This window comes from Serinus canaria, chromosome 18, assembly GCF_022539315.1.
Source record: "Serinus canaria isolate serCan28SL12 chromosome 18, serCan2020, whole genome shotgun sequence".
In the NCBI taxonomy this organism is placed as follows: Eukaryota; Metazoa; Chordata; class Aves; order Passeriformes; family Fringillidae; genus Serinus; species Serinus canaria.
Window position 1 is genome coordinate 8,166,955 of NC_066331.1, and position 13,352 is coordinate 8,180,306.

At 52.5% G+C, this 13,352-nt stretch overlaps 1 protein-coding gene across 4 annotated transcripts in view; it reads right to left on the bottom strand.

Moving 5' to 3' along the window:
- SEPTIN9 (septin 9) overlaps positions 1-13,352 on the bottom strand; it is a 156,041-nt gene that overhangs the window by 72,649 nt on the left and 70,040 nt on the right. Inside the window, exon 1 of one of the 4 annotated variants that reach the window (XM_050981276.1) lies at positions 9,424-9,566. The exons of the other annotated variants lie outside the window; for them this stretch is intronic. Coding sequence (XP_050837233.1) covers positions 9,424-9,478 — 55 coding nt within the window. The 5' untranslated portion in view covers positions 9,479-9,566. Of the gene's footprint in view, positions 1-9,423; positions 9,567-13,352 lie in introns of those variants that run through there. 4 annotated transcript variants of the gene reach the window in all.

Here is a 13,352-nt window from a genome sequence, read left to right on the forward strand (position 1 = left end):
GGAGGGTCTCCCCCGACAGGGGAGCCCAGCCTGAGTCCCAGAAGTCAGGGATTTAGCAACAGGCACCCTGGCATTTGCCCACGGGGCCACCTGGGTCTGGCTTATCCAAACCTGCCCTGAGTGATGCCACAGAAGAGCTGCCACCACCCAGAGCAGAGCTGGGTGCACTGGAGTGAGCTAGAGGCTCAGTTATGGGGGCAAGGAGGGTGTTCTGCATGTTTCTATAGGGTGTTTCCACTGTGTATTAAACCTAAAGGCCCCACAGCAGAAAGGGAAGGGAGATTGTCCACAGCAGGACAATATCTGTGCCCCATCCTCAGCAACAAGGGGCTCCCAGCTCCCCTGAGCCCCTCAGGGGGCTGGGTGGAAATCCCTGGCAGTGCAATGCTGCACAAGCTGGCAGGATTTTGGAAGCACACACAGCTTCAAAACAGCCTGAGAAACTCAGATCCCCTCTTACACCCACAGAAACCAAGGCAGGAAATTTTAAAAGCACCTTTCCCAAAGCTTCTGTTGATCTAACAAAAGAGAGAAGAAAGAAGAGGGGCTGGGGCCCCTCCCTGTGCTTGTGCCAGGAGGCCTCACACCTTTTCTTCACCAATAAACCAACCTTGCTGCACCACATATATAAAATAAATCTATCTATCTATCTAAATCTAAATATATCGATATATATTTAGTGACACTCTGCTGTTGTACCCTGACTCTCACACTATCCTGGGTCAGGTTATGAACAGTTTATGCCCAAATAAATCCCTTCTCTGATTTCACAGCCAGCCTTCAAAGGAAGTTGCAGCAGACTGCCTGCTCTGACAGGAATCACATGCACAAGGAAAGGCTGGCAACGTGCTGTCACTATGCAGGACCTTCCTGAATGGTGTAAATGGTACCAAGAGGTGAGTTCTGCTGGAAATTTGGGGATAAATGCAAGTTCAGGGCTCTGACTTTAACCAAAGCAGCATTTCTCTCACTCACAGCAAGGTATGAAACAGCCTGAGGCTGATGCAGCAAACTTTTCCTTTCCCAGAAATGAACATGCAAAAGCAAAGTTAGGACAAAGAATAGAAAAAAACAATAAAATCCACACTCAGATTAATACAAAATCCCAGCTTTCCAGTCCCCATAATGCAGTTCTCAAAAGATTTTAGCTTGATTCTCTATTACACTTGGGTTTATATAACCATTAACTCACAGCAAAATGCTTCCAGATCAGAGCAGTGTATTTTACATCCCTTCTATTCATTTCATACTTGTACAGAAAATTACATAAAACACAGGGTATCCAGCCCAGCAGATTGCATTACTGGCTCTGCCAGGGGCTCACTCCAGCTCCTGTCTCCTGTCTGTGCTCCAGTTTCCTTTCACAGGGGGAGGAGGAAGGAGAGAAATAAATCTTTTCTGTGCCTCCCATGGGGCTGCAGATTTGGTTTGGTTCACTAATATTTCTAAAATGCCTTGAAATGATTACCCAGAGACAAAAGTAGGATGCAGATGGTCTTGCAGAGCCCAGCCTGCCCCGTGCTGGTGCCACAGATGCCATCCCCAGGTGGCTGAATCCCAGTGCCCATGCAAGGGACATGGAGAGTGACTCAGGGACTGGGTGGTTCAATCAGTGAGGTCTCCATTGGAGAAGATGCTTTGATGGGTGGTGTTGTGACATGCTGGTTAAAAAGCTCCAGAAAAGAGGAAATTGGGGCAAAGGAGGGCCCCAGGAGCCGTTCACCCTGCAGTGCTGCCCACTCCTGCCTGCTGATTGCTGCTGTCCCTGCAGCCAGCTCTGATGACTCTCCTGGAGGGGACACCCAGCACTGCAGTGTGAGCTGCTGCCCAAACGTCCTGAGGGCTGGCAGGGAGCACAGCTCTCCTCTTCCCTGGAAACGTGCTTTGAAAAATCAAATCAAATCCACCCTTTGCACATTTCCCTGCATTTTCACTCCCATTGGCCAAGGTGACAGAAAGATTCAGTCCCAACCCCAGTCCTCACCACACTCCTTGTCCCCCAGACCAGGGCAGTGACCAGTGCCACTGCCCTCACCACCACCCCAGGGCTGGCAGAGGCTGCAGAGCACCCAGCTCACCCTAGCAAGGGTTTTTGTGATGCTTGTGTCCCAAACTGCCACCTCTACTGCCAGCAGGAGTGGCACAGGATGTCACAATGTCCCCTGCCCTGCAATCCACAGGATTGCCTGTTACTATGATATTTTCTGAAAAATCCCTTCCCCAGGGCTTTTTTTCTCTTGAGAAGCTGAGAAGCCTCAGAAAAGAAATGCAAACAATAATTATCTGATTAGTTTGGAATGTGGTTTGGAGATCATTTACTAACAGGTGTATCTTTGATTGGTTTTATGTGAATTGTGTTGACTTAATGACTAATTTTAGTTTAGCTGTGTCCAGACTCTGGTCAGTCACAGGTTTTTATTATCATTCTTTTCTAGCCTTCTGTCTGTATCCTTTCTCTATAGTTCAGTATAGTTTTAGTTCATCATTTCATATTATAATTAATATAGTACAATATAATACAATAGAATATAATACAATATAATATATCATATTGTGGTGGTGTTTGCAGGGGTTTCAGGACGAGGGAAAAGATGAGAATTTCGACTTTATGTTTCAGAAGGTTGATTTATTATTTTGTGATATATATTATATTAAAAAAAATTATATATTAAAACTACACTAAACAATAGAGAAAGGATTTTATCAGAAGGTTACCTAGGAATAGAAAGGAATGGAATGATAATAAAATCTTGTGACTGACTAGAGAGTCTGAGACAGCAGGACTTTGATTGGCCATTAATTAAAAACAACCACATGAGACCAATCAAAGATGCACTTGTTGCATTCTACAGCAGGAGATAATCATTGTTTACATTTCATTTCTGAGGCTTTTCAGCTTCTCAGGAGAAAAGATCTTAGCAAAAGGATTTTTCATAAACTATGTCCGTGACAATAATATCATATCATAAAATAATAAATCAGCCTTCTGAAAACATGAAGTCCAATTCTCATCTCTTCCCTCGTCCTGAAGGCCTCACACCACCACAGCTGGCTGACACTGACTGTCCCTACCCCAAACTGCCCTGGCCTGGGTGCCAGCAGCCCTGGGAGGCTGCAGGGTCACACCCCACCCATGGCATCTCCCCTCTGGGCACACACACCAGGCTTGGGTGGCCACTGCCCCTGGGCCACTGCTCTGGAGGTGTCCCCAGGAGAGCCAGGGGCTGCTGCACCCAGCAGCCTCACAGAAGCAATCAGGGTAAAAGCCTGAGTCACAGCCACCAGGAGATGGGAGCTGGAACAGCAACAAACCCCTTCCTGCCCAAAAAGAAAAGCCCTTCTTGCCACTCCTTTGTTTGTTACCAGCAACAAACCCCTTCTTGCTCCTCTTCACCTGCACTGTGTGTGGCAGGGAAGGAAGTGAGGAGGGCTCTCCCCACCATGGCACCAGCACAGCAGCTGGGTACAGACTGCTGGTGCCACCACAGGGGTGCCAGGACCAAACAAAACCCTGCAGGTGTGAAATGAGGGGTGGCCAGGACACAACCCCATCCCTGTCAAGGGCATGACAGCCCACAAAGAGCTCCCCTGGTGGATCCTGACCCCCACCAACCAGGCACAGCCCCCAGGAACTGAACTCAGACCCACTGACTCATTTCACAGGCTCCAAACATGCTAAACCTGGATTTAGGGTCACTTGGCTTGTTGCTAAAGACCAAAGGGGTGCCAGAGTCCACTGCAGCAGGAGGGGACAGGGAGGTTGGGAGGGGGGAAGAGCCCACATGATATTCTTGCAGAAAAATGCAGCCTTAAGTATCCAAGTCAGAAATGAGAATATCTGGAGTGATTATGGGCTCTGAAGTCTCCATTATTGCCTTTGCATTCATGACACCTCCCCATCCAGGTTTTCCTGGCTGCTGTCTCAGTCCTGCTCCTGGGAAAAAGGGCTGAGCAGCTCCCTGCAAGGAAGGGCAACACACCAGAAATGAAATCAGCACCCAGTGAGGCCATGGGGCACCCAGATGTGCCAGGTTAATGCCTGGCAGTAATTTAGCCCCAGGTTTGCTGGCATGTATTGGCCATGGTCACCCAGAGGTCCCAGAGGTCCCTCCCACTCAGTGCAGTGCCCCAGCCCACCACGACCAGTGAGCAGAGAGTGCAGCACTTCAGGTGAGTCCCTTCCTGAGGGAAAGGTGCTGCCAGGACCTGCTGGCCCTGGGAAGAGCCAGCAGGGTGCTCCAGCCCCTGCCTCACCTCCAGGCACTGTCAGTGATGGAGAGAGATGGGGAGACTGACTCAGTGATCGGAATCTGATTTTATTGTGGGATACAAGCACTTATATTCCATTTTAGGGAGACCAGTAATGTGTACTACAATGATTAGGGCAAAATCACATACACAAACTTATGCATATAACAACATCTCTTGCTCACAGACTTATATAGAATTTTTTTTCCAGTAAACCTGTCTAATTAAATCTTCTTGCTATCTAAGTTTAATTTTCAAATTTCCATTTGCTTTTGCCAAGGCATCCTGTTATCAAATCTCTTATGTTAACCAAGTCTAAAGTCTATCATCTATCTTGTGTCCTCTAGCATTCCAACAAGGCACCAGCACTGTGTTTGTAAAACCAAAGCAGCTGCCCTGGCTGTGGTGCAGAGGGCCATCCCCTCCCTGTCCCTTCCCACAGGCTCCTCTGCAGGGTCTCTTTATGGGTAGCACAGCCTGTGCTCACTCTGCCCAGAAGCTCACCTGTGCCAGCCCTGGGAGCCCTCCCTGCTGCCACAGCCCCAGGGACACACAGCCCTAGGGACACACAGCCCCAAGGACACACAGCCCAGCCCCCTCTGCACAACTGGACTGTAAACAGCCACCTCTGGATGATCCTACAGCCAAACCAGGGCCAGAGACCATCCCCAGAGCCCAGTTCATGTGGGCAGAGATCAACTGTTCTTCCCTTTCCACTCCCTCACAACCTTTTTATTCCCAAAGAATTAGATTTACACAGGGGAAAACCCAGCCCACAGCAGGTACCCACTGCTGTGACCAGGCAGATGCAGGTTTCTGACTTTGTGGCTCGAAGGGCAGTTCTGCAGGGAAGGACACAACTTCTGCTGGGGAAGACACAAAACTTCCCTTCCCACAGCACCTTCCTCTGGCTCCTTTCTCTCCCACCACAGGAGGATTTGGCAGAAAACTCCCATCCAGCCCATCCTTTTGTCCAGGCAGAGAAACACAGATGTGGAATGAGAGAGAACGCTCTGAAGTGTCTGTAAAGCCCAGCTTCGAGGGTATCAGAGGTGCCTTTGCTGTCCTGGAGCAGCAGCTGCATCAGTGAGCAGCTCTGGCTGTGCCCACACCGAGCTGGCCACAAAGAGCTCCAGCAGAAACCAGTCACAGTGTGACTTTTTGTGGACAGCCCAGGAAATCCAACAATTGAGGAGCTCTGCTTCGCTCCCAGGGCTGGGATGATCCAAGATGTAAATAGGAAAGATGTTTTTGCCTTTCCTTTTCCAGGCATTGAGCCCTGGCACACGAGGGACTGTTAGTCACACGCTCAGCTCCCTGCCTGCAGCTCGTCCTGCAAACCCTCGGGCTGGGCTCAGGGGACACACCTTGGACCTGAGCAACACACACCAAAACAAAGCACATCCCACCTTCAGGCCTTTCCACCCTGCTGAATTCAAGGCACATCACCCACACTGGCATGTTCCTGCTAATATTAGCCCGGGGTGAGTCCCAGCACGTGCAGCACGCGGCTGCAGCTGCTCCAGGGGCAGCAGGAACGTGGCCCTGCACAGCCCAGGGATGCAGCAGGGCCTCGTGTCCCACAGACATCCCAGGCATCTGCTCAAGGAAGTTTTAAGGACGAGTCTGTGAGTTTTGTGCACGTAGAAAAGTCTATTTATAATGCAGAGCCCTCCTGATAACGAGCTGGGTGATGGTTTTTGGTGGCACTGGGACTGAGTTTGTACCTCACTGGGACAAAATCTGCTGGTGAGATACTAAAAATACCCTGCACCGGGTGGTGAGAGAAGTGTCTGAAAAGTGTGCAATAGTAAGGAAGAGTAAATAAATAAAATAGCCAGAGAAACCCTCTGATCAGCAGTGTCATGTCCTGGCAGGGCTGGAGGGTCCCCACCCAGCTCCACAGCACTGCCAAGGCTCACCCACAGCCAGTGCTCACTTCCCAAGGGAGCTGGGCTCTGAGCAATGGGAAAATCAGGGATGAGGAGCCTTCCACAAATGCTGTCTCATGGTTTCTGCCAGAGCAAAGCTGCCCCCACACAGAACCCCTGGGAACCCTCCTGCCTCTCCACACACTCACAGCCCTGCTCAGCATTTCCAGCAGGCACAATTTACACCCACTGTGACAATTTGTGTTTCAACATTACAGGGAAACTAATCTGGTGCTGACTGACAGCACTGGCAAAGGCAAGGAGTGCTTGGCATCGGTGCTCTGCACCAGAAACTGCCAGCAAAAACACACCTCAGCTACCCTGGGATGAGGGACTGCAGCGGATCTCTCCTGTCTCACAACCAGCCAGCAGAAATTGAGTGCACAAAGCTTCACACATCCTCTGGCAGGATGATGAGTTCCACGCTGTGGGATCATCTTTGTGCAGCACCACAACCAACCAAAGCTATGAGCAGGAGCATCACCCCCTGCACAGTGTGGTACTGTGGACACCAACAGTCCCATGTCACCCAGCCTGGCTGGATCAGGGAGCTCTAGGGTGCAGGGATTGTCACCTCACTGCACAGGCACCTCACCAGGTGGATTTAGCACTGCAGCCTCCCCTCCCTGCAGCTCAGGGTCTGTGCCTGAGACCCTGGGGAGCTGAGGGACCCAGAGCCCCCTCAGAGGCAGAGGTGAGCTTGGGAAGCACCACTGCAGCCACAGCTGAACCAGCCACACTCCTGAAAACCTGCCAGAATCTATAAACCCAGGGGCAGAGCTGTTATGCTCTGTAAATGCTGGCAAACCACAGACCCAATGATGCTCTGCCCCATTAGAGACAGGGAAGCTTCTGTCAGTCAAACAAGGGGGATTAGAATCACAGAACGGCTTTGGTTGGGAGGGACCTTACAAATCATCCATTTCCAACCCCTCTGCCATGGGCAGAGAGCACCTTCCACTAAACAAGGCTGCTCATAGTCCCATCCAACCTGGCCTTGAACACTTCCAGGGATGGGACAGCCACAGCTCCTCTGGGAACAGTTCATGGACTTTTCTAGGGCCCTCCTGCTGCAGGACCAGCTGCTCAGTGCAGGATGGGCACTGTGAGCATCCCCACCACAGCACGGGGCACTAGGGAGAGCACACTCTGCTGTGCTCTGCTTTCTTCTCAAACCTTGCTTGGACCTGGAAACCAAACTGGAATCAAGTACCTGGTGCTGCTTCCCTCTGCCCAGGGGCCCTTGCAGCCTCCTAAGGCTGGCAGCTCCACAGCCAAGGCTGCAGCTCCCTGCCTGCTGCAACACAGCAGGGACAAGACGCCAGGCAGGGATGCTGGGAGGAAAACTGGCACGGATGCTGCGAGGAAAACAGGCAGGAACAGCCAGGGTGACTGGGGAGGGCAGGCAGTGTGTGACTGCAGGGAACAAAGAGAGCTCTGGATGGTCTGGTCTTGCTGCTCCGTGGTATTTTTGGCAGATCTTTCCTGCGTGGGGCTGAGGTACCCACCCAGCAGACGGGAACACTGCATCTCCTGCCCTACGGGCTGCAGATTAATTGCTGCTTTTTGGGAAGCTGCTGTGCGAGGCTGAGAGCTAATTAAATTGTGAAACAGTAGCCCAGATCCCTGCTCAAGGGCAAGGCCAGACCTTTTGGCTTCAGACACACAGAGTGTTCCCCAGCCTCTCCCTCTGCACAGGCAGGAACTGTTTAGTGCTCCATAGGCTGAAAATAAAGGAGCACGGAGCTGCTCGGTGCCACAGAGGAGCACACACAGCCCAAACAGGCAGCCCCGGGGCCCACAGCAGGGCCTTTATCGTATCCGAGTGGGGAATTACTCATTCTTCAGAGATTTAAATGCAATTGGGACAGCGGGAGGGAAGCGGTAATTACATCAGCTCGCAGCCCTACGATGGGGAAGCTCAAGGACAGTCACAAAGGCGCCCTTGAACCCAAAGGGGTGGCGGATTCGGGTCACTCTGTGTCCCAACACTTGTCAGTCCCAATCTCCCCGAGGGACGTGACTTCCCTCAGCCTCCTGCACTGCCAGCTGCCCTGGGGAAAGCCCAGGGGCTGGAAACAGGAGAGCTGACCGTGTCTAAACCCTGGGGCAGGGACCGCAGAGACCCCAGCTTTGCCACCCGTTTCCTGCCTGACCTGGAAGAGGAACCCCTGTGCTCTGAGCTCCCCCGGCTCCCCAGCAGGAAAACCAGCAGAGCTCTGCTTGCCCAAGGTCAGCCCGGCTTCTCCAGGAGGCGGTGGAGGCTCAGCCTATCGCGGTGCACACGCAGCCCCTGGATAAGCTTTCACCGCGGCCCCAACATCTCCGCTATTTCTTGTGGGTTTTTTGTCGGATTCTTTTTTTTTTTTTTTTCTAGAAACCGCTGCACAAAGCTCCGCTTGGGTCGCTGCCAGGACGCGCCGAGTGCGTAGGGATGGAGCTGCTCTTCCAAAACTCTGCTCGGGAGGAAGATGAGCTCCCTCGAGCCGATCTCTCAACGCCTGCTCCAGGCACAGCCCCCCCAGCCCTCCTCTGCCTGTCTCTCACTCCCAGACCCATCTGGCAGCAGCACGCTCCCCGCTAGCTTATCCTCTTGCCTGGAAAAGGCGGAATACCGGGCAAGAAGAGCGGAGAAGAAGCGATCCCGGCCCGCACGCCGAGGGGGCTGCGGGCAGATCGTCCAAGGGCGCTGGAGCTCTGCCACGGGACAACTGCAGAGCTCCCGCTGCGGGGATTCGGGAAACTTGGGATCCTTATCCACATCCCAGCTACTCCAGAGCTGTGTTTGCACCCCAAAAGTGAGAATCAACAGAAGGGGCTCTGCCTGGCTTTCTTTTCAGACTTTCAGTCTGGTCAGGCGGGCGTTTTCAGCTGAAAAAACTACATTAATGAACTCGGGAAGGACAGGAAAGCAGAAACATCCCGTAAGACCCTGCCTTGGCAGATACACCACCGGCCGCAGCCGCTCCGGACAAAAGGCACCGACAGCCCTGGGGATGCCGCCCTGGGGCATCCCGCTCCTTCCAGCCCTCCCTACCCGCGGGGTGCCACCCCAGCCTCGCCCAGGAGCCCCCAGGGGCACCAGCGGTGCGGGGAGGCTGCGGCAGCCGAGCTCGGGGGAAGGCGAGCCGAGCTCAGCCCGCTCCGCCGCGGCCGCGGCTCCTCCCGGCTGCGCCCCAAGAGCGGCTGCTCCCACCGGGGCTCCCTCCATGGGATCCCCGTGCAACCCCCGCGCTCCACCCACCTTCGAAGTCGGAGATGATGCCCTCCAGGTGGGCGCTGACGGCCGGGTCGGCCATGGCGGGGCGCGGGGCGCTGCCCCCCGGCTCCGCGGTGCGCGCTGCGGCCGCGCGAATGGCGGAGGGCGAGCGGCTGCGGCCGCCCCCCGCCCCGCCGGGCAGCCAGCCATGCCCCCGGCCCGGCCCAGCGCGGCCCGGCCCGGCACGGCCCCTCGCCGCGCACTGGCTGCTCCCCACGCCCGTCACGCCGCCCCCTCCGCCGCGCCGGCCCCTCCGCGGGGCGGTGGCCGCGACCCCCGCCCCGCCCCGATGGGCGCGGGGGGCACCCCTGGGCTGTGCCGCATCCCCCGGCGCCGCTGCGCCCCTCGGCTCGGAGCCCCGGGGAGGGGGAGCAGCCTGGGGAACGAAGCAGCGCTGCCCCACGGAGGGTGGAACCAGCCCCACACGGGCGGGTCGCTCCCCCGATGGTCTCCGGCGCTGATGAGCCTTTCGCTTCTCGGTTTAGCCTTGTTTGGAAAGGGACAACTCGGCCACGCTCCGTTTTGTGATTCCTCAAAATCAAACCAGCACTGTGCTAACCCACCGCTGCCAAATCCAAGCAGCCCCGCTCTGGAAAATCATCGCTGCAGGAGCAGCGGGGGAGGCAAAACTTGCCCCTATGCTGAGCCCAGCACTCGATGCTGCCACAGCTCCCTCCACTCCAGCCCGAGCCAGAGAGGAAAACGCTCTGGCACCGACACCAGCCCCTTCCGTGACACTGCTGCCCCTTCCCCACCTCTCACACCCTCCCAGGTTGAGCATCTCCATATCTGATGCTTCTCCCTTTCCGGTGTTGATTCAAATCCTGCCCTCTTGACCCTCTTTTTATCCTCCCCGCCCTGCGTTTTAATAGCATCATTTTAAAGTGATGATACCCCCTGAAATGTGTCCAGGCACATCAACAGGAAAGGAAAAATGAATGGGTTGGGCTGTTAGTCCCCTTTGGGTGAGCCATAAAGGAAAATTAAGTAAAACAGTAGAACTGTTACTGCAGAAGGTATGAGCTTCACCACAGACGTCACCCTTTTAATTTCACACATTTAAAGTACGAAAACACCACGGACTCCCTCAGAGTACACATGAACCAGAAAATGAAACCAACAGTACCAGTTTCCCAGACTCAACAAGCTCCAGGTTTTCCACAGTCCAAGGAAAGGCATTACTTGAAACCATGAGAACTGTTCAAATAATCTTGAGAACACACCTTCACAACAGAGGTATGATATTTTAAGGCAGGTACAATGGGTTTCCTCTCCTCTGGCAGGCGGCAGTGCTCAGCTCTTTCATTTTTTGGTCTCCTCGTGGTGTCAGAAACCGCCAGAGCAGTGTGGGGAGGAACAGCTCTGCTTCTCTCCGCATCACAGCTGCAAACAAAAATGCACTGTATTCCAAGAAATACAGTGCCAGTAAAACTCCTTGGTGCCGTCCTGGCTGAGCACCACCTGCTGTTCCTGATGGCTTGGAGGAGGACAGGAATGAACCTGTGGCTCCTGTGTCACTGAGCTCAGCACCCGGGTGCCAGCTCCCTGCTGTCTCCATCAGGCAGTGGTGGCAGCTGTCACACTGCACAGCACCACGGAGGGCTGGCCCGTGTCACTGGCATTGATTTTTGAAAGAAAGTGTCTTTAGTTTTCCCCTCCCAAGCAGTCTTATGAGGGCCACACCAGCAATCCATTTCCAGCAGGTAAAAATGTAGCTGTCAATAATTAACGTTGTTACTGAGTGAGAAAAAAAGTCCAACTTTTGTTAAAAATCGTGGATGACTCTGACTGGAAGAGCAGAACCTGGATTAGCCTTTTACAAAATCTGTAAGACATCCTGACTGCACCCTCATCACAAAGTTGTAGAATGGGTTTAAACCAAGAAAAAAAAAAAAACTAAGCAAGACAACCTAAAAATCCTCATTGTAAAGAAGACTTTAAAAGGGCAATACAAGCAATCTGAGGAAGGACCAAGAACATTTTTTGATGTTCAGAGTCTGCCCCCTTGCAAATCCCATAAAATTCAACGTGACAGCCCCTGCCTGGAGTTTGGTGGCCCTCTCTGAGCTGTGGTCACACGGGGATTGGGGTGATGCTGTGATGGGAACTCTGTTTTTGAGGTCAACAGGAGGCAAGAAGAAATAAACCACTCGAAAAAACCTCAAAACCTTCTTGATGGACTGTGGTGGGGAGCATCACAATGACGTCTGCTGGAGCTGGTGAAGGAGCTCAAAGCTCTTCAGCAGAAGAGCTTGGGGCAGTTTGGGTCAGTCCCAGCTCCCTGGGTCATTCTTGTGTTTCCCAAGCAAAGGCAATGTTATCATCCTGGATCTAATAAAAGTTTAGCAAATCAAGCAGCCAAGAGGGAGCCCCGAGAAGTGTGAAATAAAATATCCGGGCTAGAAGTAGGAGTTCCTTTTCATTAAAACCAGCTGGGTCATATTGCACCCATGTGCACCTAAGGCACTGAGAGGGGGAGAGAAAGATGGAAAATTACAGCAACTGAAGAATAACATGAATATCCAGAGCTCTAACAGTAAATATTTAAAGCAGCAAGGTATATAAACAGCTCACCCCATAGCACATACCCCAAGCTAGAAGAAGAGGAGCAAGCTTTCCTCCAGGGAGATAAATCCATCCTTCTCTCTTTTGGAGACTCTCTCACCCTTTTATCTCATTGAGCCCTGTCAGCAGCACAGCTTCACTAGAGCATCAGCTGAGGAAAACCATCAACCAAGCTCCACTTCGTCTGGTTTTCTACCTGCATCCTCAACCCAAAAGCTTATGTTTAGCCAAATCCTTCTTCTAGAAGGCAGGCAACCCTGGGAAGCTGAGCCCCCATCCCAGAGGGATGGAGAACCTGCCCCCTCCCCTGGAATTGGGTTTTGGGGTTCCCAGTCAGCATGGCACCAGTGTGTGCTGTGCTGCTCAGCCAAACACAGTTTGACACAGCCTCTGCTTTGCCTTTTCCAGGTAGATCGAGGAGATTGAGGACCCTGAGACTTCTCCTGATGAAAGATCTCACAGTGATCACATCACCTACACTGCCTTAGATAAAGTAATCAGGTTCTGCTCCTTCTGTCCTTGTGGCAGGGATTTCCTTCAGTCACTTATCCACCCTTCCTGCTCCTTTCCCCAGACATATCACAGGTGTTTGTAATTACATTTCAATTTTTATCTGAATAGAGAAAGACCTCCCTTGTCAAAAGGAAGAGAGCAGATCACATCTCTCCTCTCACACAACCAAGGCTCTCACTCACTGTTTTTACTGTACCAGGAGCCTCACTCACCTCAAGCTCCTGCTTTGATAAGACCTTTGGGATCCCCGGCACAGCAACTGCTGCCCAAGATAAAATTCCTGCTCTCCAAAGCACTGGCTGCAGGAGAATTTTAAGTAAATATTTTCCTTGCTGTGTTACATTACAGTAGAAATATTTCTTGTTTCCTTACTACACCAGGCCACCACTGACTGCCCAGCCCTCTCTCCTTCACCATCACTCTGCTCTTCAGATGAGCAAGAAACTTCCTGCAAAGTTGTTTTATTGGCCTAGAAGTGATTTCCTGCCCCCAGAAAGGCAGTCTGTAAAATCTGCTGAGCACTCAGTTACAGGTCCCAAGCTAAAAATGGATGAAAAGAAACTTTAACCCTTTTCTGTCTGGGTGCTTCACCCCTGGGCTCTCCTGCCCTGCAGCAGGGATGTGCCTCCAGGGCTCCTCCAGATCTCAGCTCAAACTCCTCCAGAAGCAGCCAGGGCTGGTCACAGCCTCTGCCCTGGCATGGGTGTGGGGGACCACAAAGCAACCAGACTTAGAAAGGAGACTTCAAGGCTTCAAGGAGAAAAAGAATCATAAGAGAAAAAAAAAACAAAAAAACACACACAAAAAAAAAAAAAAAAAAAAAAAAACCCAAACAA